A 27,382-nucleotide genomic window follows, 5' to 3' on the forward strand; every position below is an offset into this window, starting at 1 on the left:
GGGTACATATATTACCACTTTACAAAGGTCGTAAAAGTAAATGAAGTATGCCACTTGGGGATAAGCCAAAAACACCATGTTTTAAGGAGTGACACAAGCACTTTCGCACTGGTTAGCAATGGTAAAGTGTGCAGAGTCCTATGGCCAGCAAAAGTGAGATCAGAAAAATACATGTGGGAACAAGGCAAAATGTTCTGAGAAGACCATCCTAAGGGTGACTGCTAACAAACACCATGCATGCCAAACAAACAACACCATTCATGCAATACACAATACGACAATAAAGTGTGTGGTGTGACAATCATACAAGAATGGCAAATTATGAAGAACATAAATCATGTAAAGTATAAAACCCATGAATATGAACCGCAGAGCCCTGGTATCACAAAGGGGCTAATGGTCAGTTGCCAAAACCTGTACTCCCAACCAGAAAAAAAGAAAGTGACTTGTGAACCATTCTTATTGGCCCACGAAAATAGGACAAGCCTCGACACTCCCAAAATCCATGGAAAGGAAAAGCAAGCCAAGCAAGAACTGACTAAGGCCCTTCCTGCCCAGCAGCCACGGAAGAACCGTCCAGGGCATGATACATCTTGCAATCCTGTAAAAACTGGCAAAGGTGTTTTATACCCTGCAACCATGCAGAAATAGAGCAAGGCTTGACACACCTGGAAACCAAGTACAAATTCTGGCAAACATTCAAATGGCATAAACATATACAATAAACTTCAGTTGTATGCGTGCATCCAGAATCCCAGGCCTTCAATATCCATGCAGCAACTTTGCATCACCCCATATTAGTCCTGGCTTTTCCAGTGGGTTTATCCCCAGACTTTTTGCTTTTTGGCCTCCTGTTTTTTACCCAGTTGTTGTTGGTTTTAGGACTCTGGGCACTTTACCACTGCTGATCAGTGCTAAAGTGCATATGCTCTCTATGTAAATTGTTGTTATGGATTGGTGTGTCCATAACTAACTTATTTGATCTACTACTAAGTCCCTAGTACAGTGCACTGTGTGTGCCCAGGGCCTGTAAGTCAAATACTGCTAGTAGGCCTGCAGCACTAATTGTGCCACCCACACAAGCAGCCTTTCAAAGGGTTCTCAGACCTACCACCACAGTGTCTGCGCACAGGTTTACTGCCATGTCGACCTGCCAAGTTCACCCATATGCCAGGCCCAAACCTTCCCTTTTATTACATGTTAGTCACCCTTGAGGTAGGCCCAAGGTACCCCTGTCGGCAGGGTGCAGTGTATGTGAAAGGTAGGACATGTCCTGGTCTGTGTGACATGTTCTGATCGTGAACTACAGTGTAATTTGTTTTTCACTATGGAAAGGTCATCTGTACCTTAGAATACAATGCAAGTTTATTTATAATATCTTATAAATATAACATCTCATTGGGACAAGATAGAAAAATTGAGTTTAGTATGTCTGAACTCAGAATATAAAAATGCACCTTTTAGTAAAGATGAGTTTTACATTGTCTGTTTGAAAATACCACTTCTGGAAAGTGGGTATTTTCTTGCTTAGCCATCCTGTGCGCCTCTGCTGGTTTGTGGATTGACTGTCTGGCTTTGGAGTGCCAGGGGCTGGGGACGTGCATTGTCTTCAGACTGCCGCTGTGGGGTTGAGGTGTGTTCTGCCTTTCCTGGATGACTCAGGGCTGGGCTGAATAGACCTGGGCTGCATTTAGATAGGGGTAGGATATTTCATTGCACCTGAATGGGCCTGGTCTGCCTTACACAATGTTGTCTCCACCTCTTTAAAGGAAGCTATACCAGGGAGGACAGAACTGGTTTTGACTGAGCAAAGAGCCTCTCTGCCACATGAGAACAAAGAGAAATAGAGTATAAATATTGGGGCCCGGAACTTTAGCATACTTCTGGACTCAAGAGGAACGTCTGCCAAGGAGAAAAGCTAGGAAAGCTGTAGGAGAAGTACTGCCCCTTTACTGTGTGCTGTCTGGGGTTGGCCTGCAGTGGCTGTTTCTGCTAAGGAAAGGACAAAGACTTTGCTGTGTGTTGTGTATTCTGCTTAAAGAAGGTCTCCAAGGGTTGAAAGCAGAGCTTGACTCCTGTTCTGAAGTCTCAGGGACACAAAGACTTCACCACCAGCTCCCCTGAACATCCTTGTTGGGACTTCTGACCTGCCAAGAGGTGCCTATTGCTGAGTTAGGTTTCTGGAGGTGGTTCCTACTGCTGGGAGCTGGGAAAAGAGAAGCAACTAAAGAAGCATGATGCATCCGCACCCATATCCGATGCAACACCGCCATGTGGGAAGAATTTCCACCATTGCCATTGTGCTGCTGAAGAAACCTATGCAGCTCCTGCCCGCGGCTGGAGAATTCGCTGCACACTGAGTCTCATGCACTGATCTCCGAAGTCCGAGATCACCGCACTGACTCCGATGCAGTCCCTGCTCTGTGACTGCAAGAACCGACACATTGTGGGATCGTGGTTGGTGAGATCAACGTAGCGCCGTTGCCGCCGCATCGAGAACTGCCGAATCCCCACGCATCACACCAGGGCTCCAAAACAGCGAATCCCCACACATCACACCAGGGCGCTAAGTCTACAGCAACACTGGGGCGATAGTAGGGAACCAACGGTCACCTACCCGCACAGTAGGAAACCGACGTATCACCTCCTCTTTAGTAAGGAACCAACGCATCACCTCCGCTGCATGGCAGTAAGGAACTGAAGCATCACCTCCTCTGGAGCAAAGAACCGATGCGTCACCTTCCCTGTGCATAAGGAACCAACGCATCACCTTCCCTGCGGCTGTTTTTGCTCGTGATTTTGACGCATCCTAGGTACTTTGTGTTGAAAGTGTTGCATCTATAGTTTGCTATGGACAGAACTGTTTTTACCTTTGAAAAGTCAAATCTTGATAACTGTATGTTGGATTTTTGTCGTTTTGGTCTTGTTTAGTTTAGATAAAGATTACTTAATTTACTAAACTGGTGTAGTATCCATCCGTTTGTAGTGTTTTCACTGTATTACTGTATGTGTGCACACATGCATTACACACTGCTTCTGAGATAAGCCTGTCTGCTTGTGCCAAGCTACCAAGGGGGGGGGGTTGTCTAAGGGTGTAACTCCCTTACCCTGACTAGAAGCAAGGGTCCCTACTTGGACAAAGGTGCAAACCATTGCCAACGAGAGACCCCCATTTCTAACAGCCACATAAGGAAAAAGAATCAACACAATAAAATATCACTCAAAATTGACACCTCTACTAAATTTTAGCAACTTATATATGTACAACAAATTTGAAGGGGCAATAAATGGAAACCGACACAAACTAACGGCAACAATGATAAAGACATTCAGAAAAAGAAAACATCCTGTACCTATGCAACCACTGTACCTCTCCACAAATGTACAATGAAACCGCTGTCATGAGAAAAGGACACGGAAAGCAAAGTTACCTCACACCTGTAAAATGCATTGTGACATATGCAAAGGGACACTATCACAATAGTATGTAAACAGGTTGCGCATGCACTAAAACGCTACTCATGAAAATCACCAATCAGATTAGTACAACTGAAATCACAGTGAAGTCAAAATAAGCTGCAATCAAATAACTTAAAACACGCATTGAAGATAACACTTTTAACTCAGAATAAGCATGCCGGAGAAGCACAACCTCAAACCTTACTGGACATTGAGATAAACTGCATCAAAATATTTCGCCTCAATATTGCACCTCCTCCCACCTCTCCTTCAGCAGAAGTGACACAACTCCAGCAGTGGACAAGTCTCATGTTAAAGGAGTCTGCATTAGTCTTACGCCTGCTATAAAGCGAACATACGATTTTGACGCAGTGGTGTACTAGAAGTGGTGTAGGGAAATGTCATAGATTTCTCTGCGCCACTTCTATAACCCTTTTTTGCGGAGGAACGCCCACCTTGCATACAATATACCTGATGCTGGTATAATGTAGTGCAGTGCTTTACAAAGTGACACATCTGCTTAGATCCGTCACTTTGTAAATATGGCGCAACGTGGCGTATTTTTTACGCCGCCGCAGTGTCACAAAAAGTGACGCAACAGCAGCGCAAAGGGTTCATAAGTAAGCCCCTTAGTTCCTCTGCACAGCAGTAATCCTATTACAGCTCAGTTTGCAGTCACTAATTCCCAATAATCCCCATACGATGTTAATTAATGTTTATTTTCTCTGGTTATTTTGTGATTAAAAATGCTGTCCATTCTGACGGATATTGTGATGTAAGCTAAAATTATCAAAACATTTCCCCTCTCCTATGCAGTTAGATGAGAAAAACAAAGAACCACATTTTTCCTTAAAACACTTCAAACACTTTTGGTTACAATAGCACACCGGATCAAAAGCAGCACTTGTTATGTTATGTTAATTGTGACTTGTAGAGCGCTTAGTACCGGCAGGTCTCTAAGTGCTGCCAGAAGAGTAGCTTCGATCCCTGGGTTGCAGATAGCCCCTGACTGAATTATGCCCAAGCCTCGATGAAGAGGAGAGTCTTCAGTTTCTTCCTAAAAGACAGGAGGGCTTTTTTGGCGCGAAGATGACCTGGCAGCCTATTCCATATTCGGGGGATGAGATCAGAGAAAGCTCGCCCTCCTTTAGTCGTGTAATTAAAACATGGGCAAATTAGTTGGTTTCCCGTGGAAGATCTTAGGGTGCGGCTGGGGATGTATTTTCCGAGGCAATCTTTGATATATCTTGGGGCCAGTCCATGCAGGGCCTTGTGGGCAATACAAAGGCCCTTGAATCTGGTCCTCTGTTTGATGAGGACTGGTGAGGTAAGGGGCATATTTACAAGGTGACATTAATCCATGTTAAGTGGCTTAGCGCCACCGTGTAAATATGTGAAATGGCCCTACGTCACCAGAGCGTCAGAAAAAGTGATGCTCCGGTGGCGAAAGGAGCTTGTAAATATGCCCCTGAGTTTGGATGATGACAAGCCCTGTTGACCCCAAGCCTCCCCCCAATGAGTGACTCCTGGTGGAATTCTCATTCAGAGCTCTTTGTTGAATTACACGTCTCACCTGACTCAGAAATTACACTAATTAATTAGCCAATCAACATTAACTGGACTCTTCTGTTGGAGGACGGTCAAAGCTTATTTGCATATCATGTTTCTATAGTTGTGAAGTGGGCAATAAAGCAGTTTAATCTAAAAAAGAAGGTGTGAACTGAATCCCATCTTTCCAAAAACATGAAGATGAAAGCACTCTGAACAGCGTCAAATGCCTTTTAGTTATCTAGGGATAGTATTGCCACCGGTTCCATGGTTGTTCACGTATACTTCTGGCAGTTGTTCTCCCTGCACTCGCTCCCCTCATAGGGACTTACCCACAGGTTCTCTTACTTCAACCCTGTATTTTACAAACTCACAGCCAGTCATATTCTTTTGATCCGTACAAATGGTAGCTCTTTGTCCTCAATCCTAAATCTTGCAGCGCAGAGCATTTTGGGGCAGATTTACAAGAAACTGACACATCTCTGCCTTAGAGCAGTATTTACAATACGGCGCACCATGGTGCAAGGATTGACAGATGCATCAGAAATTCAGATGCATCAGTTGACGCAAAAGTCACGCATTGCTGGAGTTGTGTCGCAAGCACGACGCAACTTCAGCAATGCATGCGGAGGCCTATACTTATTGTGCTGCGTCACTCCTTACGCCTGCTTCAAGCAAGCGTAAGGTTTTGACGCAGTGGCGTCCTAGAAGTGACGCAGTGAAATCTACAAGATTCACTTCTTCGAGGCCTTCCTGCGTGGGAATCCTGACCCTGCATACATTATACCTGACACAGGTATAATGTGGCGCAAGGCTTTACAACATGACGCATCTCCCTCGATGCGTCACGTTGTAAATGGGCTGCAACGTGGTGCATTGTTTACGCCGCTGCTGCCTCACAAAAAGTGACACATCAGTGGAGCAAAAGTGACGCAAGGGGCTTGTAAATCTGCCTCTAGTATTTAATGCCCATATCCATGAATCTCTTTTTCACGCCATGAAAACTCTTCTTTGCCTCCAACCACCAGACATGAAATAAGGGAACAACACCAGTTTAGCATTTTCAAAAGCTGTCTGGTTCCCTTCCTTGCTGCCTGCAAAATAGTGTCATGGTCTTGGTGTTGTGGAACTGCACCAATATGATCCAAAGAGGAGCCCTGGTGGATGGGGCATGACCTATGCCCTGTGGGGACTCCCACAAAAAAATGATGGCAGACTGTACCTTCAGCCTCAGGACAGCTTTTACACAGTTTTCTGTGAACAGCTTCACACTTGGGGCCTCATTTATGAAAATTGACGCATCTGTGCAAGAAAACAGCGATGCGTCACTTTTCGTTGCACCCTCCTTGCAATACCAATGATGCATCATAATTACAGTATGACACATCATGTCGCAAGGAATTACAGATACGTCAGTATTTATGACGTATCTGCAGGTGCAAAAATGACGCATCGCTGGAGTGTGTCACAAGAGTGAAGCAACTCTTGCAATGGGCCATTACACAAGGGCAAGAACCATGTTAAATGTTCCTGCGTTAGTCTTAAGATATTGACGCATTTGCGTCCTAGAAGTGGCACAGGGAAATCTTATAGATTTCACTGCATCACTTCTTCAACTCTTTCTTGCATTGGAACACCCCCCGTATACATTATACCTGGCACAGGTATAATGTGACTCAGGGGTTTACAAAGTGACCCATCTACCTAGATGCTTCACTTTGTAAATATGGCGCAACATGAAGCATTTCTTATGCAGTTGGTGCGTCTTAAAAGGTGACGCACGGGCGGCGCAAAAGTGACGCAAGGGCCCATAAATAAGCCCCTTGGGTTCTTAGCCTTCTTTGCAACACTTATAAAGTGAATGTTGTTATATCCTGGGCACCCTTACACACCATCCCTCCACAGGAACAGGAATTGTGACTCTTCTGCGAGCATTTTGACCCAGGCCTTTAGTTGTTTCACGTCATTTGAGACTGCTCTAAGTCCTCATTCCATTGTGCTTGCTTCCAGTAGAATTACGACAACAGTTACAGGGTCAGTTTCTGTTGCAAAGCTTTTCTACAGTTTCTATTTGCTGTAGTGCTTCCCTAAAGGAGGCGTTATTGCAGACAGTCCTGGATTTACATCATAGATTTACTAACACTTTGCCCCGTGATTGCTTCACAAAAGTGATGCAAATCAGGCGCACAGTCTTGATGAGGACTTTACTAGCCAACGCAAACCCAAATTTGTGCTGGAATGACTCCCAAAGTAACTCAGAGTGGCGCTATGCAATGCTTTGTGTCAAGGTTATGTTCCATGGGTGGTACCTGGGTGTTGCCTTCAATAATTTTTTACCCAAATTCCTATCTACTAATATTCGTAGAAAAGGATTTTCACCAAAGCCTTACTCCTTCTCAAGGAAGGCTGAATGAGGAGAAATAGTCTCTATATTTTCCAACTTTACATGAGTCCTGCATTGTACAGCACACATAACCAGAGGGATACGCCTCAAAGCTTAGTTTTTATATTGGACAGGTTTCCTTCTAGTACAAAACATATGCTTTAAGAACACACATACTCCTTTGCACTATGGCAAGGGTGTGTGGGCTGGCAATAAGGCAGCCAAAACTGTGCCAGCACCGGGTAGGTGAAAAACTGTGCTGCGTCAAATGTTAGTACGTCTAGGCCTCCTTCCAAGGCAGGATCACCATCACTCTCTTGTGGCCTTCTCAGAAAAACATATGTATCAACTAAGTTTGTTATTTTCAGGATCCTTGGCCAAGCATATGTATCAATTAAGTTTGTTATTTTCAGGATCCTCGGCCAATACTAATGATGTAAAATTCTAAGTCTGCCACTGAGTTCTTTCTTTCTCTCAGATGATAGTAAACATATCTCAGAAGAGTTTAGTCAGACTCCCCCACCTGTCCACTTCACCTATGTACATTGCATCAGCCTGTGGGGGTAGCATAGGTAGACAAGAATGCACTTGAAAGGCAGTACTGTACACCACAGTTATTATACACAGATGATTTACAGTTTTGGCCCTCTCATACTGATAAATTGCCTGGAGGTGATCAGAGAAGTAATCCTGTACATCTCAGAGTCACAATATCAAGCTCCTATAGGCCCCTGATGGACAATTCATGGTGAGCCCTGTTTACTGATGGTTCAGGGCTGCTTTCTCTTTGCAATGGGCTCTGCCTTTCTGCTTCCACCACTCACTACTTTCACAAGGGTAATTACTGGAGACTATCTGGTGAGCAGGGAGCTCTTGTAGACTTCGGTCATCTTTCACCTCAGTATTTGTCATTACAATGTCTTTTCGACACCAGTCTCCAAAAGGCAGAGCAGGTGCTATTTGTGGAACTAAGCAAAGTAATTGTCTGATCTCATTGGATGTCTGTCAAACAATGGACACAATTCAGAGATAACTATTTTTAAAGTCTGAGCACAAAGAGTTTGATTGCGCTGTTTATCCTGAAAAAGGAATTGAATTCCTTACAGCTTTACCCATAACAAAGTTTTCCAGTGTGAACAATTTGCAGATGCCCTTTCCATCACCATTAATTGTACGTACATCCGTGTGGCTATCTTACTCCTGGAATGCATACAGTCAGAAATCAAACACTTTTGTGCTCCTTTTGTCCTGATGATGACCTGATGAATTGCAGAAGGTCGAAACACTCTTGACAATTCATCCAGCAGAAAAAGGATACTTATGGTGCAATGACACATTATTGAAATTGTGGACTGTATTTATATTCATGCACAATATTTGATTATCATTTCTATTCACTGTTACCTTGTTTTTATGTGTATCTCTTTGCGCCCGCCCACATGATTTTCTCGAGCACTGTGTACACTCTGCACACTGAGCACTTTCCTGTCAATTCATATTTGATGCTGCTATCAATTGAATATAAAAAGTAATTGATTAGAAAAACTAAAAAGTTGGAGTGTGTTTGGCCATATACTTTTTTTGTAATTAAGGTTTGTATGCAATACATGTCTTGTAATACTATAAGAGTGAGCAAATTGTTTTTCACCTATTATTGCCCTTTGGGACAATGTTGCATGATACAGGTGCATTATCATGGCTCAGAAAAGTACATCACCAAATGGCACTTGAACTAACAGGTGACATCCACTTTTACAAAAAAAAACTGTGCAACGCAGAGCAGCAAGCAAAGCATCCACACTATGTTGTGCTAGTAGGAGAATGCCTCACACAGCCCAATCTAATAAAATGTGGTGCTGCTGCACTCTTTTTCCAGTTCTGGCGCTCAAACAGGTTGCCTAGCGCCACACAAAACTTTACGCCATAGTTCTAAGGTGTGTGTGTGATATCTAACATCGGATTATGTACTGGAATGATATCCTTTCAGTACAAAATACTATACATACACTATCTGTAATACTTTTGAGATATTGGAAGTGTGCGGTACAGTGCAGCACCATGCAATGTGTGAAACATTAGGAGAAATGAAAAACACTTCCCCCTGATAATGCTTGCCTCAAGGAGGCATTTTATGGCACACTGCCCTGTTTTCCAATTCTGGTAGGTAAGGCTTTGCATCAAAATCAGGGAGTGTAGCATGGGAAACCCCACTTACCATCCATGGGAAGCCTTCTTGATGTAAAAGAATGCAAAACAACGATAAACACTTTTTGAAGACTTTACGCCGATTTGCATAAATTTGCATGAGTTTGCACCGGTGCATAGTCTTGAAAAATGTGCCTCATATTGTGTCAAATGATTTGTGGAACAGTATTGGGATAATGCAAATACAAGCTCTTACGCTTTTTAAAATCACACCTTTACTTTTAATGTAAATCATGGAGAATAATGTACCCTTTTTTCATGTCTTTCTTTGTTAATTGTTCACAGGTGTTTCTCTTTAACAAAGTCGGGAAATCAGAAATTCATCATGAAAGTACTCATGACACTGCATGTTCTGGAATGGAGCAGCACGCGCTCAAATCTCAACATCAGGTCCCCATTCCAAAGGTATGACAGGCCTTTTGATTATGCAGTTTTAGAAACTCATGTTTCACATGTGAGACATTTTTTTTTTGGTAGGTGGTGTGTATATATTCCCAGTCCTTCAGTCTAACATGTAATTTCTCCTATAATATATGGGAGTATATGATATACATATAAACTGCTGGACTTGAGTTTGCTACTCGCTTGTAATAACTTATTACAAGTGAGTAGTCATGTTACATTGTTGTTGTCCTCAGGTGAGAAGCCACTGGCACATATTCTCTGTGTCTTCAAAGCAAAAAAAACCAAAAAACTACCACTTCCCTTGCATAGTGACTATCTTTGTGTGCCTGCAACCATCTCCCTCAAAAACTGAGTGAAACATTATTTTAACTAGCTTTGAATGGAGTACTCCCTAACAGCACGGCCAATGGAAGCAAACAGATTGCCACAGAAGCATAAAGAGTTAAGCTGCAGCTAAAAGCAGTAAGAAAATATTAAATTGGAAACCAGCCTACAATTTGGTGTTTATGAAGCGCAAGTAAAAATAAATAAGTAATCAGCTTAGCTACATTTGGAAGTGGTGAGGACACATCTTCGGTAAGTGCTTTACATTTTGTTAGGGAGGAGGTTTTATAGGAAACTATCTAACACATTCCGTATTGTAACATTTTGTATTCACCTTTTCAAGCATGAACCACCTTATGCTCTGCCCAATGCATATCCTTTTGGTTTGAAACTACCTTTCTATAGTTGTCTAAAAGTTCCATATCCTATGTATGACTTTCTGCAATTCCAGTTTCTTTTACCTGCAGGTTGATGTATTATGGGACTTTTAGTTTTGGTTCTTTCGTTTTTTTTCGTTTGAAATAATAATATTGCGAGATGCAAAGTGGTCTAGCCTACAAGCCAGGACTAGCCAAAAGTGTGACATTTGTACTGGCCACTTGGCAGCCATGAAATAGTGAGGGTGTGTGCAGCTCTATCGTTTGAAGCATAAAATACCCCCAACTATACAGAAAATCAACATTGTAAGCCACTTGTATTTCCCCTATTAACTGCTTGACTTTGTTTTTAACTCCGGGGTATCTGATCATGAGCAGTGGCATTGCATTTGGGAACGTTGCGATTTCCTACGAGGCTGTAGAGGGTTATCTTAGTGACAATATTCTGTCACGTTACATCTCCTCACAAGGTTGCCCCTGATGAAGGGACGATAAGTTCCCGAAATGCATCGGGCACTCTAAAGTTGTATATGGCATAAAATGATTATGTATAGTGAAACATTATGTTTATGATGAATACATTCTAATCTTTGTTAACATAGCAGACAATATGAATTGTCATGATTATGAAATGTTTATGGTTTCATTTATTTTTGTCGCAATATAAATGGAAAATATAAGTCTACATGAAATGAATTAATGACTATTATTGAGGATTATTTGGCTTACTTACAACATTGAAAAAGTTATAGGGTACTTTTGTGACCCAGTGAAAAGTGCACGGTGCAAGCAAGTCCTTTGGCTTGTATTTATACCTGTTTGACTAGACGCTTTTTATGGGAGCAAGTGTAGCACTGTAGCACCATTAGTTTAGGTCCATAAATCAAATTAAAAGCAGTTCAATAGGGTAATAGAGGTGTGCGCCTCCGACCCCACCAAATATATTACATAGCAGCCACGTGACACGTCATGTGTGACACAATCAAGTAGTACTTTCCATTCAACAAACTTTGCTTTCTGTGACTTGTAGTTTTGCTTTTATCAATATACATATTGGCATAAAAATCCAGCATGTGAAATGCAGAAGCTGAAGTTTTTAGGATACTTGAATCCTAAACAGATGTTTCTTATGCTACCTTACAATCTTTTGTATAGCACAGTGTATGCTCTTTAGACTGCTCCTGGCCTAGTTTGAGATATAATGGCTTTCCCTAGCAGGATGGGACAGTGGGTGGGATCTGATCATGAAAACTTTACACCAAAACTGACATCTGTGAGACCATTACAATAATGCTAGTAGAAGGTTGTTTTGCACATTCATATCCCAAGCCCTTCCTTATGTTCCTGAATGATTGTCTTTTCACATGGTGTGAAACTGTATTCCTCCAACTGATTCATCTCAAAGTCCATCCTTCTGAATTGAATCTTTTGGAGTAGGGTTGTGGATTGCGATGTTCATATCACCCATGTGGGCGTGTTATGAGCTAAGAGTGCTTAGCTGTTGATAAGAGTGAGTATAGATATTTTAGGTCAGAGGGAGCATGGTGTCGGTCAGTATGTCATTAGGGCCTATAGGAGTTTGCCATTTTTCTACTTTTTAACCCCTTCAGTGCCCGCCCCTTTCCCCGCCCTGTGCCGGCCGTTGCATTAGCGGGCGGGGTCTATGACGAGCTGGACTCGTCATGGGCACAGCGCTACCGCGGCCCATGACGAGTCCAGCTCGTCATGGGCACTGAAGAGGCTAAAGTACCCCATAAACCTTTTGTTGGGATTGCAGGGGTTAATAGAAGGAGACACCATAGTCAGTGATGGTTGGACTTCATTCGGCTACTAGTGTGGTGCAATAGATCATAATGAGCTGCGCCCCTTTGAAACTAGACAATATAAACCCACCATAACAACAGCAGTGTTGCTTCCTGAGCGAACACCATAAATAGCCTTGTATGTTGTCCAGCATCAATGCTACTTCATTTTCTTCCCCTGCTGTGCTGCAGAGCCACAAAGATAATGAGTTTGTAAACTTAACGGATCTGAAAGTACAACAGTCATAAAAAACAGCAATGGGCTTACAGCAAAAATATTCTGTAACCTAGAGCCTTTTTACCAAATTCATGCCCCCCTCCCCAGGAACTATTAACTGGTATCTAAGGTTTTCATATTTCAGACCAAACTTCCACAGCAGTTCATCAGCAGACCAAATTCCGCACAGCAAAACTCTGAACTTCATATGTACAATGACACATTAAGCACCCATGTAAACTCAACACCTAGGTTTCTGTGGATTAAAAGAAAAGAATTGTAAGAAAATAGGTTATTATTTGGGAGATATGAGTCCTTCCAAAGTAATAGGTTACAAAGTCCTGGCAGATCAAAACACACAAGTTCGTCACATACATCTGGGTCTCAACACCTTGTGGCTACAGCACACAACAAATAAGGCTAACTTGAGGAAAAGTATGTAAAGTATTTAGCAGTACCAAAACAATTAAAAAGCCAAAACACAACACAATAAAACTTTCACAATCAATTTCTAACAATAGTAACAATAAAGAACATTTTAATAAGCAAAATTACACTCAAATTACAAAGGGGAAAAAGTGTCAAGAGAAAGTAAAGCACCAATAAGAAGTGTTTGTGGTTCACGGGGACCTAAGCATGATTTCAGGCTGAATGTGATGAAGCAGACACCAAGCTGGTCATCATGGTCAAGGATTTTACCTACTGACTTAGTCTCTGAAATGGATGTTAAAATCACAGGCTGTATCTGGCAAAGTCCTCCAAAATTGGATAGCTGTTGAGCAAGGTCTTACTGAAGCCGTTGATGTGGCGGTAAAAGCTTTAAGTGGGAAAATTCAAATTTCATGCCTGCTTAAGTGTTCTTGTCGGACACCTTAGCTGTAAGGTACCACTGACTCTCCAGAGGTCTTGAAAGTCCCAAAAAATTCCTACCTTTCAGTCTTTTTGCAGCAGTTCCTCTTGGTATCTTTTAAGGCTCCCACGACCTCATTGACAGCACTTAGGGATTCTGTTGCTACTGGTCCGCTGCACACTTCAGGAAAAAAGCTACACCAAACTGGTTCTGGGACCACATTCCCCTTTCACTACACTGATGCCAAGCTGGCAACAGATGGCTCAGAGAACAAAGGCTTTTTCCGCAGGTCACCATTTACACATAACTATGAATGGGCAGGCCTCGGCTTGACCCTTTCAGGTTAATGATGTTCCTGAAACCTCTCCAGCTGCCCTCACTGAGAGGAGTCACATACCTCACATGCAGGACTTCCTGCCAAAAGGCCTAAGCCATTGTTTCTACTATGAGAGCGGTTTTAAACCTCTATAAGGGGAAGAAACTGACAGGACCCAACTCCTCACACGTTGATGCTAGTTAGCCTGCAGGAGTTTCAGGTAGACAAACCATAGCTTTCTAAAAGTTGCTTTTCCAAAATATCTAAACAAGTAATACAACTCCACCTGTTAAAAAACCAGCAGCATCAATGACGAGGCGATATAGCCCTCAGCCATATAATTGCCTCTCTGGCAGTGTGTTCCCACATGATATGTATGTTGGATATTCTCCCCTGTCCCTCCATGTCGGATGTTCACTGCTCAGAAGAGAAGAGGTCATTCTGGCTTATCTTTGGGATGTGTATGATGCCTATAGACTGATTTATAAATTGCAACATGTGACGTATTATTGCAAATCCGATTATTGCCTCATCATTGCCTTGTACCTTAATTTTCTTTCCCTAATAAAATTGTTTACAAAAAAAACCCAGCAGCATCAGTCCATAAAACATGGGAGGGGTCACACAGAAAGGAATTTTCTCACAAGAAGCGTAGATTCAGACCACAACAAAGAATGAATGGCCTTGAATATTAGATTAGGCCACAAAAGAGACTGGAGAATGTAGTCAATGTAGTCTTTTTTCCAAGGGTCCCGTTCTTCAACGTGATCTCTTATCACCTAGGAACATGATCTGCTCTGTACCTCAGTTTGTGACTGGGTGGACCTCTTTGTTCGTCAGTATTGGTGCAACACAATACTACTCCTCTGCAGGTTGCTGAAGGATGGCTGGGATGTTTCATCACAGGCATTCCTCGCTTTGCCCCCTTCTACTTGTTGGGGATTCCTGCATCAAATGCTTGACTACAATTGAGTAGCCTTTTCCTCTGTGCCTGAATTGAAAACAACCAAGTTGCCTCAGTTTAAATATATCCCAGCTTGCAATAGCAAATCCTGATACTCTCCTTTTAGTTTAGCCATTATCCATACAAGATATTAACTTGCGGAAAACCTACTTTTTGTAATATATTTATGCAAAGCAACTCCCCATTTATCATATAGGAAAATGACTTCCTGTTTCCTTTCCCTGTCCCAGGTCATCTCTCCATGAGCAGTTATAATGAGACTGGTTAGCCAGTTTGGTGTTTCGCAACTTCACTCTTTGATCACCCCAGAAGGCATCCAGCTAAAGAACCCGAGCTGCTGCTCTTGATCAGCCTGAATTCTTTTTTTTTTTTTTTTTTTTAATTCTTTTTATTGACATTTTCAATAACAAACTTAAAACATTGCTTCACACTGCTATGTACGCATCGCAGACAATGACGACAAGCCCCCCCCCCAGCAAGGCACTGGGTACGGAATGTAAAGGACATCAAGTCAGTATTACATGGCAATCTACGCTTCAACCAACCGGCAATCTGCCACATCTGTCCATCCGGGTATCCCACCTCGACATCCACCAACCCGCCCCACGAGCAGCAGCAAATATTAACGTTCCCCTCCCATCCGAGGAGAGAGCAACGTGTTACAGCATTTGTAGCGGGTTTTGCTCCAGCCAGTGTATGAAGGGCTCCCATATGTCTCTTGGTCTGGACCGCGTCGGCATAAGCTCCCAGTACAGGGCTAACTGGGTTTGGCAGTAAACAACGCTTTGAACCCATACCTTAATGTTAGGTGACGTGCCCGCCCCCCAGTGCATAGCAACCTGTCTCTTAGCCAAGAGTAATAGCATTGCTGGCAGTTTACGGTGTTTAGGCTCAATCATGTGTAAAATCCCCAGCAATGCAACCTGGGGTGTGCAGGGGATCAGTAGGCCCGTGATAGTGCATATTATCTCCAGCACCCCTGTCCAGAACAACGCTATTGCAGTACAGCCCCACGCCATATGTATAAAGGTGGCCCCCAGTGCATGACAGCGCCAGCATTCATCGGTATCCCTTAGTCCCATGCGGTGCAACCGTCTTGGTGTACGGTAAAGCATGTGTATGTACTTGAAGTGGATCAGGCGCAGCCTGTAGTTGGGGGATAGAAGCTCAAGCTGCCTACAGCACAGATCCCAGTGTTTATCAGAAATTTCCGCTCCCAATTCCGCCGCCCACATGCCCCGCGCCGCCGGAAGCATCACGGGGTGGTTAGCCTGCATTCGCACATACAATCTGGAGACCAGCTTGCGGCCAGAATCCACAGACAACACATTCTCCAAAGCAAGCAGATCCGGCGGTGGCGCCGGGAAAGTGGGGAATAGCCTTCGGCTTGAGTGGCGGAGCTGATAATACAGAAGCGTGTCTAGCAGCGTAGGTGCCTCCGATCCACACATCTGCTCCAGCGTTAGGAAGGTGTCACCCGGAAATAGATCGCCTCCAGTGTGGAGGCCCAGCTCCGCGGCCCGCCCCCCGGTTCGCATAGCCCGCAGCGACGGCCACATCGGGTTCCCGCGCAGGGGCACCGAGCGGGTATAAAGCATATCTAATCCGGCCCTGCTTCGCAAACCATTCCAGGCCCACCTGAGCGCGTGCACCGGGTCGATCTCTGTGCACCTTCGGACGTGCGGCGCATATAGGGCAACAGTCAGCGGCAGCGGTGCCGCCCTGTCGGTCTCGATCGCCACGTGCGGTTGAAACGGTGTGGGGTGTGCCCAGTAGTGTAAGAACTGTGCCTGTGCACAGTATGCATACAGGGAGAAGTCCGGCGCTGCCAGACCACCCTGTCTCTGTGGGAGAGTGAGGGTCTCCCAGGACACCCTCGGCTGCTTACCCCCCCAGGCCAGCTCCACCATCAATGATCGCAGTCGTCGCAGAAAGTGTGCGGTCAGGGGCAGCGGGATATTCACAAATAAGTAGAGGAGTTTAGGCAGGATCACCATTTTAGCCACAGCAATCCTGCCAGCCAGCGAAAGGGGCAGATGCTTCCAGCGACCAACTCTCTCCTCCACCCAGCCGGTCACCCGCCCATAGTTTTCTGTCCAGATCTGCTGCATATCTGTGCTCACCCAGATCCCCAGGTATCGCACCGGCCCAGTCGCCCATTTCAGCGGGCAGTCCGGGGTAAAGCGGGGAGTCCCGGTGGTCAAGGGTAGAATGACTGATTTCTCCCAATTGATATTGACACCTGACAACCGTCCATAGTCCAGTAGTTCTTGTGTCAAAGGGGAGAGGTTGACCTGAGGATCAGAAACATACAGTGTAACATCATCAGCATATAGCGATATGGTCAGCGCCCTTGATGAGAAGCCAATACCCCTGGCCGCATGATGTTGTCTAATACGGGCAGCAAGAGGTTCCGTGGCGATGGCAAAAAGCAGAGGTGACAGGGGGCAGCCCTGTCTTGTGCCTCTCCGAATGGCAAAAAGCTCAGCGATCAACCCATTGACCCTTACCCTGGCGGTAATGTCTTTATAAAGTAGTCGTATGTAACCGATAAAGGCCTCGCTTACCCCCATGCGCTGCAGCAGAGGGAACAGGAATCCCCATTCCAGGGAGTCAAACGCTTTGGTGGCGTCCAGTAGCACAGCCGCAGCCTTAACATGCGGGGCCAAATAGTGCAGTACTCCGAAGAGGGTGCGGAGGTTATGGGACGTTGAGCGGCCCGGTATAAAGCCCGACTGATCCGGGCGGATCATCAGGGGTAACACCGGCTGCAGGCGAGTTGCAAGCATTTTCGCAAAGATCTTGGCATCAGTGTTTATTAATGATAGTGGCCTATAAGAGTCGCACTGCTGGGCATCTTTATCTGGTTTCAGGAGGGTGATAATGACAGCCTCCCTCATGGAGTCCGGGAGCACACCCGTCTCAACCGCCTCCGCATATACCGCCAGCAGGCGGGGGGCCAGGAGATCCATATATTCCTTGTAGAACTGCGCCGGGAGGCCGTCCGGCCCCGGCGCCTTACCAGCAGCCAATGACCCTATGGCCTCACGCACATCTTCTGCCTCAAATGGTCGATCGAAATAACCTTTCTGGTGTGCATTAAACCATATAAGCTGTATGGTATCAAAATATTCAGACAGCTCCGCCTGAGTGTGGGCCGCCCGAGACCTGTATAGACCCTTGTAAAAAGTCCGGAAGGTATCTAGTATTTCCGGGGGGGTATATACGGTATCACCTCCCCTAGTCATCACTGCGGAGACAAATGTCGAGGGCCGCTGTGAGCGCAGCAGGAGGGCAAGCGTCCTGCCAGGGCGGTCCCCCTCCCCATATCGGCGGGCCGTCGCATATTTAGTCAGGAATTTGAGCTCTCTGTCAGCCTCCGCTTGATATTCAGTGAGCGTGGTGCGAGTGGCCGCCAACGTGGCAGCCGAGGGGTCCGAGCAGTACTGCATCTCCAATGAGTGCAGACGGTCTTCTAATTTACCGAGCGCAGCCCTTATGGTCTTTAGGACTTTGGCCTGTCCCGCGATGCAGTGGCCCCTTATCACCACCTTAAATGCGTCCCACAGGGTGCCTAACGACGTCACGGAGCCCTCATTGTGCTCAAAATAGTCAAGTATGTGTTGGTGAATATCCTCTCGAAACACCGGGTCCGACAGGGCCTGTGGCGGCAGGCGCCACGTGAAGGGCGTGATGTATGGCTTGGGGACTCTCAAAGTCAGCTCGACAGGGGAGTGGTCTGAGAGGGTGCGCGCCTTATGAGCAACTGAAGACACCCATGCATGGGCCTGCGGGGTCAAGAGCCAGAAGTCCAGGCGGGACCAGGCTCCTTTGTGCGGGGTGAAGCATGTGCCTTCCCTAACCGCGGGATGCAATATCCTCCACGAATCCAGTAGGTTATAATCAGCCATTAGGCCGCGTATAAGGCCAGCAGCTTGTGGGTGATGAGTGCGGGCTGCCCCTTCCCTATCCAAGTCTAGCGACAGCACGGCATTGAAATCCCCGCCCCACACGCAATCCCCTCCACCCAGTGATTGCGTCAAGTGCCAGATGTGGCGGAAAAACCCAGGGTCATCCGAGTTGGGCCCATATGTGTTAACTAACGTCAGCGGCATGTGAAATAGTTTCCCGCTCAGTATGATGTAGCGCCCATCTGTGTCGGCATGTACCTTAAACGTTTGCCAGGGAAGGCCTTTACGGATAAGAATGGCCACTCCCCGGGAATAGCTGGAGCAGCCTGAAGTGTGTATCTCGCCCCATCTAGCGCCTCGCAGCTTGTCTCCGGCGCTTCGAGGCAAATGAGTTTCCTGCAGGAAACATATGTCAATGTGGTGGCGTGACAGATAAGCCTGCGTCAGGCGTATCTTGCGGTGGTCGTTGAGACCGCGGATATTCCATGTAAGGCACCGTAACTCGGTCAGGGAGGTTTATATGTGTGTGTCCCATACAGTGGCAAGGATATCAACGTCCCACAGACCAGGGGCCATCGGGGATCCCCCCGCCACCCAGTCCCTGGGAAAAGCAATATTATACAGTCAGCCTGCTGCAAGGGTGCGACGCCATTTCGTGGTGCACTAAGAAATCGCAGTGAGAGAGCAACAACCAACAACAACCAAAACCCTTCCCCACCCACTCCAACCCCCCAAACAGGTTGAGAAATAGTCCCCCCCCCACCTCCCCACCCAACAAGAACTGCCATATAACAATGTCTCGGGAATCATCCCACAGGGCGTGGGGTCACCGGCTCACACCCCTGTCCAAAAAGCGACAGGGTGGCCGAACAGTGCTGCCTTAGGTAAATACAGTACAATTAGCCACAGCGTAAGGCGGCCCGACAGTCCTCCCCCAGCAATGCTCCATAAGGTCTGAGCGGCGCGGGCCGCGACAAGTCGAGCCAGTTCGCACAGGTTCGAGATAAATCCCACGGCCCTCAAGGGCCCCCTGGACTCCCATCCGCGGCTACAGGTCATGAACCTTACAGTTACGATGTCCAGCATCACTTCACATCTCAGAGGGATAGCGCGCTGTGTCACTCTGTGTCGCTCAACTGGCCCAGCGGAGAAGCGCCGCGCTCATCCTCTCGCCCACGTTGCGAGCGCTCCGCCTGCCTGGCAAATTTGAGGGCATCCGCTGCGGCCGTAAAGAACATTGGCTTCCCTTTGTGGTGTATCCGCAGCTTGGCCGGGTATAACATGGCATATTTAGTCCCCACCTTTTGGAATATTTTTTTAGCCGGTATAAATTCTCGCCTTGCGGCCTGTACCGCCTGTGTAAAATCCGGAAATAAGGAGATGGCCATGTTTTGGAATCGGAGCTCACCTTTTTCACGCGCCAACCGCAGGATAGTGTCCCTGTCCCGGTAGTTCAGAACACGTGCCAGGATCGGCTGCGGCGGTGCCCCAGGCACGGGCCACGGCCCCAGTGTGCGGTGTGCCCGCTCGATCAGGAACATGGCCGACAGGTCCGCCCCAAACAGTTCGCGGAACATTCCTTCAATAAATTGTTCCATGTTGCCAATATTCGTGGATTCTGCAATGCCAATAATACGAACATTGTTCCTTCGGGAGCGGGCCTCCAAATCCTCATTGCGCCCTCTAATCACCTCCAGGACTTTGTCCATGCGAAGTAGCCTCTCCTGGGTGTCTCCAATGCTTTCCTCGCAGTCGGCAATCCGCGCCTCCGCCGCCGCGATCTTCTCCTCGTGCTGGTCGACTTTATGAGATATGCCATCAAGCCGCTGGGCCATGGAGTCGAGCTTGCCATCGATTTCCTTGAGGCACCCTTTAAGGTCGCGAAACATACTTCTGACATCGTCCTCCGGTGGTGGGTCTAGCTGCGTTTCAGGGACCACCGTTGGCGATGGCGGAGCCGCCACAGCGCCGCGGGAAGCCTGTTTCTCAAAGTAGAGCTTCCGCTGCTTGGCGTCGGATTTCCCCATGTCGCCCTCCGGGCCCTACACACCCCGGCACCAAGGAAAAGGGGGTAGCCGGCCCTCCGTAGGCCCCGGGCCCCAGCCAGCACTAGACCACAAGGGCCCTGCAGCCTCTTCGCCCAGCGGCCAACACGTGTCCCCAGGAACCTCTCCAGGCAGGCTAGGCCCAGCCAGCTTTCGTCTCGCCCAGGCGGCGGGTCAGCAGCAGCTATTCATCAATCGGGGACTCACCGCGGTCAGGTAGCCATCTGGATGGGCACCCAGCCGTTCTCGCTCCACGCTCCACCTGCCACCAACTCGCAGTGCCTCATGTCAGTCAAATGCCTGGGAACGGATCAGCATAGGCCAGCCTGCTGGGGCCGCCACATCGCAGGTATGGATCAGGCTCAGCGGTGGCCTCCTCCCGTCGCCCTAGGTCAGCAGGATCCCCGGCTCCGCCAGCAGCGCCAGGCCGCGTCTCCGTCGGCAAGGCCCAGGCAGCCAGATCGTAAGGCCAGCACACTGTGTGCCCCGGAGCCGCCGCGAAGGCTGCACTCAGTCCAGCAGGGGCCCGCAGCTACATCTATGGTTGCAGTCGTCGGGTATCCAGCACTCCGCAGGCGTCCCTGCCGGTCCCAACTCGCCAAACGGGCAGCGGCCTCCGACCAGGGCCTCGCGCAGCAGACGGCGCCGCCCAGCGCAGCACGCCCCAGCAGCCGGAGTCACGAGGGCTCGTAGCCCCGGATTTCCGCAGCCGATTTCTGTCGCAGAAGCACCGCCGGGATCCTCGGCGTCAGGGCACCTCCCGCCGTAGCTTCCCTGCACGGAAAGTCAGGCAGAGCTAACGGATTGATTGTTCGGCCGGCAGAGCCCCGTTACACGGCGGCCATCTTGCAGCTCGGCTCGGCCACGCCACCGATCAGCCTGAATTCTTTGGAGTTTTTGCTGTCATCTTTTTTCCTTTAAGAACTGAAATTTTCTTCAGTTTGTCACCATTTTCTTACTTCAGTCTCCATTAAGGATTCAGAGGCGCATATTTGAGACCCTTCCTAAACACAAGAAGGAGTCCATTAGAAGGTTTCAGAAGACCTGTTCTTGACAAGAAAACTGGAATCTGAGAAAGATATCAATGAATAGCCCAATGATCTTTAATATTGTCCCACTAAACATGATGTGTGATGTTTTTAAATAAGGGAAAACAAATAGAAATCTCCAAATCTTCATGCAAGCCGAAACACCAATAAGGTGCCACAGAGTGGCCAGGTACAAGGGGATTACTGAATGATATATAAGTAATTCAGAGAATAGATCAGATTCAGAGTCATTTTACAACTGCTTATAAAAAGCAACAGACAAATTTAATGTTACTGTTATTTGTTATCAGTGTCTTCTACTGTTGTGGTAGTCTGAAATCAATTAGGAACCTGCTCCTTTGCACTCCTTGTGTGTTTTTTGTGTTTTTACCTTACCAATGTTTCGATGTAGTATTAAATACATATGGATCAATAGAAAAAAACGGTTGTGGTATGTATTGATGCACACTGTTGTTCCTTAAAAATAGAAACGTGCTCACTCTCCAGGTCAACTGTAAAAAACACCCAGACAAGCAAAATTCAAAACTACAAAGTAGAGAAGCACCATTTTTTAAGCTAATGGTTTCGTAGAACACTTATATCTCATATCCCTCAAAACACACTGAGACAGAATAAATGATTCCATATGAAAATCTAATGGATACCGAACACTTCTCAAATTATAAAGAAACTGATGTAAGTTTTGTATGTTGTGTCCGTATCATATTGTTTATCTAATTTTGCATCTTTCCTCACATAACACACATTGGAAACTACAGCCAACTCGTTAAATCCCAAACTCTGAGGACTTCTTCAGGGCTGTTAAAAAGCACACAGGACAAGACTTTAGTGATAAGATAGTGATAGTGAGCTTATTTACCAATAGTTACTATATACAAATTAATTAATCTCTCAGGTAAATGGACTTAAAACATCTACAGATAATAAGTGCATAAGTATAACGCTTAGACAGTTGTGAGATTAAAAACACATTTCTTATACAAACAATAATTCCATAGCTTCTTCTTCATGTTTATTTCATACAATGTTAAGGCAATTTCTTAAACTCTATAGTGAGGTATTGTATCCTTGATGTCCCTCAACCTATTTTCATGTTCACCATACATCATATTCGTAATACGTATGTTAAAACATACATATTTTTCGAAGTATAATACTTATTACACATAATTCTTTGTGATCGTATTATTCAATGCCCCTTATTAGTAAAAATCACATTTTATAGAAAAAAAACAAGAAGTGTTCAGTAAGCGAAAAATTCAACTAGATAAAATATATCCCTACACCCATGAATGCACCCCACTCAAATATCCCTCTTGGTGTGTAAAGAAATAAACTCACCAAATTACAGGTACACGGTGATCAATTTAATTGAAAAGAAGTTGTTATTCCACAAGTCCATAATTAGTATAAGTGGCATCTAAATTACAAAATAAGGGTTTGGCACTTAGTGATACCTAGTTGCTTATGTTTCAGACATAGTTCCTAAGAGATTAATTAATTTGCATATAGTAACTATTGGCAAATAAGCTCACTATCACTGTTTTATCACTAAAGTATTGTCCTGTGAGCTTTCTAACAGCCCTGTAGAAGTCCCCAGAGTTTGGGATGAAATGCGTTGGCTGTAGTTTCCAATATGTGTTATAGGAAGAAAGAGGCAAAATGAAATAAAAAAGAAAATACATACACAACATACAAAACATATGGCTATGTCTTTATAATTTGAGAAGTGTTCAGTATTAATTAGATGGTCACATTGAAACATTGATTCTTTCTCAGTGTGTTTTGAGGGATATGAGGTATAAGTGTTGTACGGAACCATTAGATTAAAATACAGTGCTCCTCTACTTTGTAATTTAGTATTAAATACGTGTCTATAGCTTTGTAATGTATCTCACTGCAAAAGTATAAGTGGAGCAAGCTGGGTAAGTTGTGTCTCGTGGCTCAATGGATTAATGCATCCACTGCGGGATCTGTGTTTGCCCCCATAGTCATAGACTTAAATTGTGGCAGTCCTCACAATCTTATATAATTTCAACATCAATAAAAGGAGTACCACTGAGTTAGGTAACAATAAACATCTTTTGTTCACCATCTGTCGGTAGTGCCTAGAAATTCCTTGGACGGAACGTGTGTTCTACAGAGACACCTATTGTTTTTTTCTTTAACAGAAACTCCCATCGATAGTAAGAAGGTGCATTACATTTAAGTAGAAGAGTTTATTAGCTTAGATTGTCTTGAAAGTACTGAGGATTAAACAGATAAATAACTAGAGCTAATTTCATCTTGTAATATTTTTAGCATTACAGTGAAGTAAAACTAATGAACTTGCAAGGTTAATAGTGATAACCTGCCCTAAAGATAAATAGGATGTGCTTTCTAATTAAAAAACACATGAGCAAGCAATAACCATATCATCATGTCAGTAAAGTAAATGCATAAAAAACACACACTGATTCTAAATTCTACAGACTAACAAAGGACTATTTGAGCTCCATCACAAATGGGAACACAAGTGCCACAATGTAACCACTCTCAGAATATCATGTCTTTGACCAACAGCCTATCCAAGCAATGACAACAATGAAACAAAACATGAAATTCAATGTCTGACGTGGGCTGATCCAAAGTCCCCCCACTCTCTTTCTCTATTTCTTCTTACATGCATTTTTTTAAGGTATTGGCAACATGATGTCCCTCGGACAGATAGGACTGTCAATAGTGAGATCTAAACAGAGGGAGGAAGAGGGAAGAATGTTTCTAGTTTATAATTATTCACTACATAAATTTTGATTAGACCAATCAAAATACATTTTGTTCTTGCTAGTTTACAAATATGCATGAAACAATTCAAGTAACTGAAGTCTGCAGGTTTGTATAATGTTTTGCTGTTTGGCTTCAGTGAATGTCTGAGTATGAAAAGCAGACCTGGTAAACATATTTACATCACCCCCACATTGCACTGAGCTAATGTAGCGAGAAAGTCGATCCTATCTTTTAAGTTCTGAGAAACAAAGGTCTCACCAAAAGAAAATTTTAGAAAAATGGAGTCTAGATAGTGAATGAATTAATTAATTATTTATTTGTGCGGTTAATAAAAACTATTACAAAAACAGCATATGTATATAAAAATGGAGAGAAAGAAGGCATTTAGCAATTTTTAAAAATAAAAATAAATAGCATGTACGTAAAACCTCCTTTGCTATCTTTAGTTAAAACAATGAGAATAATAACAGTCTTTTAAGCACGACTAATCAGTCCTTCGGTGGTGGCCAGACTGAGTAGGCTCCCCCAAGCGCTAAAAACCGCCCGGGTGCTTGCCACAGTCGGCCTTTAGGGACTTTTCCATCAATGCTGTGTGGGTGTAGTAGATAAATTTGGCAAAATTGGCCATATACTTCACAGTGTCCAGTGTATAAAGCTGTTGGACTGCCTCGTTTGATGTGCGCGTGCCCAGTTGGAGGAGAATGGGCTTAAGATGAATTTGGCAAGCTAGCCGCAAAGCAGGGGAGCAAAGTAGAGTATGAGCCAGAGACTCTTGTTTGTAATTGCAGAGACAACACTCCGTGATGACCGGCCTTGTTTTCATTGTTGGATACAGTTCTTTGAAGGGGAGAGGATGTAGTCTGACTACAAGAATCCTATGTAGGTCTAGTCTCCCCACGAGCTGCGTAAGATGTTGTTTGAATAGTGTGTGGGGGGAGCTTTGGGTCTCGTGGAAGCCTCTGGCTGCCAGGGCTTCAATGTCCAACATGCGAGAGTGTGATCTTACTTGCTTTTTTATTATTGTTTTGATGGTAGTATACTTAATTATACTGGAGTCCCAGTTCTCTGTGGCTAATTGCAGGAGTTCTTTGGCAGAGGCGAGACCGGTAGACCAGGGATTGCCAGGTTGTCGGAAGATGTAGTTTATAACAGCCTTCATCGAGTTCTCTGGTGCCGCCATTGTTAGATAAAAGTATTTCGCTAAAGCTGCCAGATCTTCTAATGTTTGTCGGTTAAGATTGAATTCCAGGCACATTAAGGTAGTCCTGGTGCAGGCTGGTTGACGAAATAACTTTTTGTAAGCTGTACAATGTATTTTTTCTAAGTCCTGTGCAACTTTACCTGGAAACACCTATTGCGCGTAATTGAGAGACTCTTTGAATAGCCATTGTTGTTGGACTGTCTTGAGCGACCCATTTCACAGATCTAGGCCCCAAGATAATTGTAAGATTGTACACAGTTCAAAGTTAACGGACCCAACCTCCACTTTGCCACTTTTTTTTTCCGGATGGTGGCCAAAGATCACTAACTTGGACTTGGTTGGGTTAGAGATCAGCTTGATTTTGGCGCTGTACTCTGAAAGGGCTGTCAGCACTTTTTGGATGCCGATTTTAGTGTGATCTAAAAGAACCAGGTCGTCAGCATATTGCATCAGCTGGATCTTTGTGTGCCCGTTCCTGGGGGTCGCTAAAGTGGCTCCATGCAGAGCGCTGCCCATGTCCACCGTGTTGAAGTTGAAGAGCATTGGGGCAAGGACGCAACCCTGCTTTAACCCCCGGTCCGTAGCGATTTTTTCTATGGCGGACTCACTGGAGAGTTTAACTCTCACGCAGGTTCGAGAGTACAGAGATCTGATGGCTTGTAGCAAAGACGGGCTAATGTTCCAACTTGCCAATTTCTGCTATAAGATGGTACGATCTACCCCATCGAAAGCTGCTGTATAATCGATGAAGCAGGCAAAAAGCGGTGGGGAGCAGTAGGCCACCGCTTGGTCTTTGTTTTCCTTGTTTTCCGAAACAAGCCAATGCATGATGGATCCTTTGTGATGGCTTTTACCTTTTTTTGTTTTGTTTAGCTTTTTAAATTTTTTCTTATTTTTTCTGGATAGGTGTTGACATTCTAGGATTGGGGGTTTTAAGTTGTTTGACATTACGGAGCATTTGTCAGAATTAGAGCAGTATTGTATTTCAAACTGCAAATTAAACTTGGAGTCCAAAGTGTCGCTAGGTGAACTTTTAACGCTGTTACTGTCATGCCTGGAGGTTTCCTGCATATTTTCCGGTCTGATCGGGTTGTCCTTTGGTCCTTTGGTCTGCAAGTCATCTTCCCTTATTCTATTTATTTGGACTCCCATGGGCCCCGATGACTCATACAATTTTTTTTTCTCATTTGTTTATAAGGCCTTCATGCATGAGGTCGGTATTGGGTTTAATTGGGGAGGGCGGTATGTGTTTTTCGTCTCACTATTGACCTCGCTCTTAAGGTCTGTGACTGAGGTGCTCATTATCTCTGGAAGCTTTCCCAGGTTCTGCAATATTGGGCTACATCCACAGCGTTCGATGTTTATTGGGGGTCCAGCTTATCTGCATGCATTATGGCCGCGTTTGCCATTGAAATCAGTACATCATTAATCAGTGCAAGGTGATTCTTGATTTTTTGAGGCAACAAACCGGCTTCCGTTCCAATTCTTAGGGAGCCAGAGACCCGCAGCTCGTTTGCACATGAGAAGAGGCTTGGGTTTGATGAATTAGGGCACCATTTA

The 27,382-nt window shown here is 45.1% G+C and overlaps 1 protein-coding gene across 3 annotated transcripts in view; it reads left to right on the top strand.

Moving 5' to 3' along the window:
• Positions 1 to 27,382, top strand: part of LOC146822957 (serpin B10-like) — a 273,400-nt gene that overhangs the window by 67,173 nt on the left and 178,845 nt on the right. For all 3 annotated transcript variants that reach the window (XM_085607115.1, XM_085607114.1, XM_085607112.1), the window contains exon 3: positions 9,881 to 10,000. In XM_085607115.1, coding sequence (XP_085463241.1) covers positions 9,881 to 10,000 — 120 coding nt within the window. The remainder of the gene's footprint in view (positions 1 to 9,880; positions 10,001 to 27,382) is intronic.

This window comes from Triturus cristatus, chromosome 5_2 (assembly GCF_964204655.1).
Source record: "Triturus cristatus chromosome 5_2, aTriCri1.1, whole genome shotgun sequence".
NCBI lineage: Eukaryota > Metazoa > Chordata > Amphibia > Caudata > Salamandridae > Triturus > Triturus cristatus.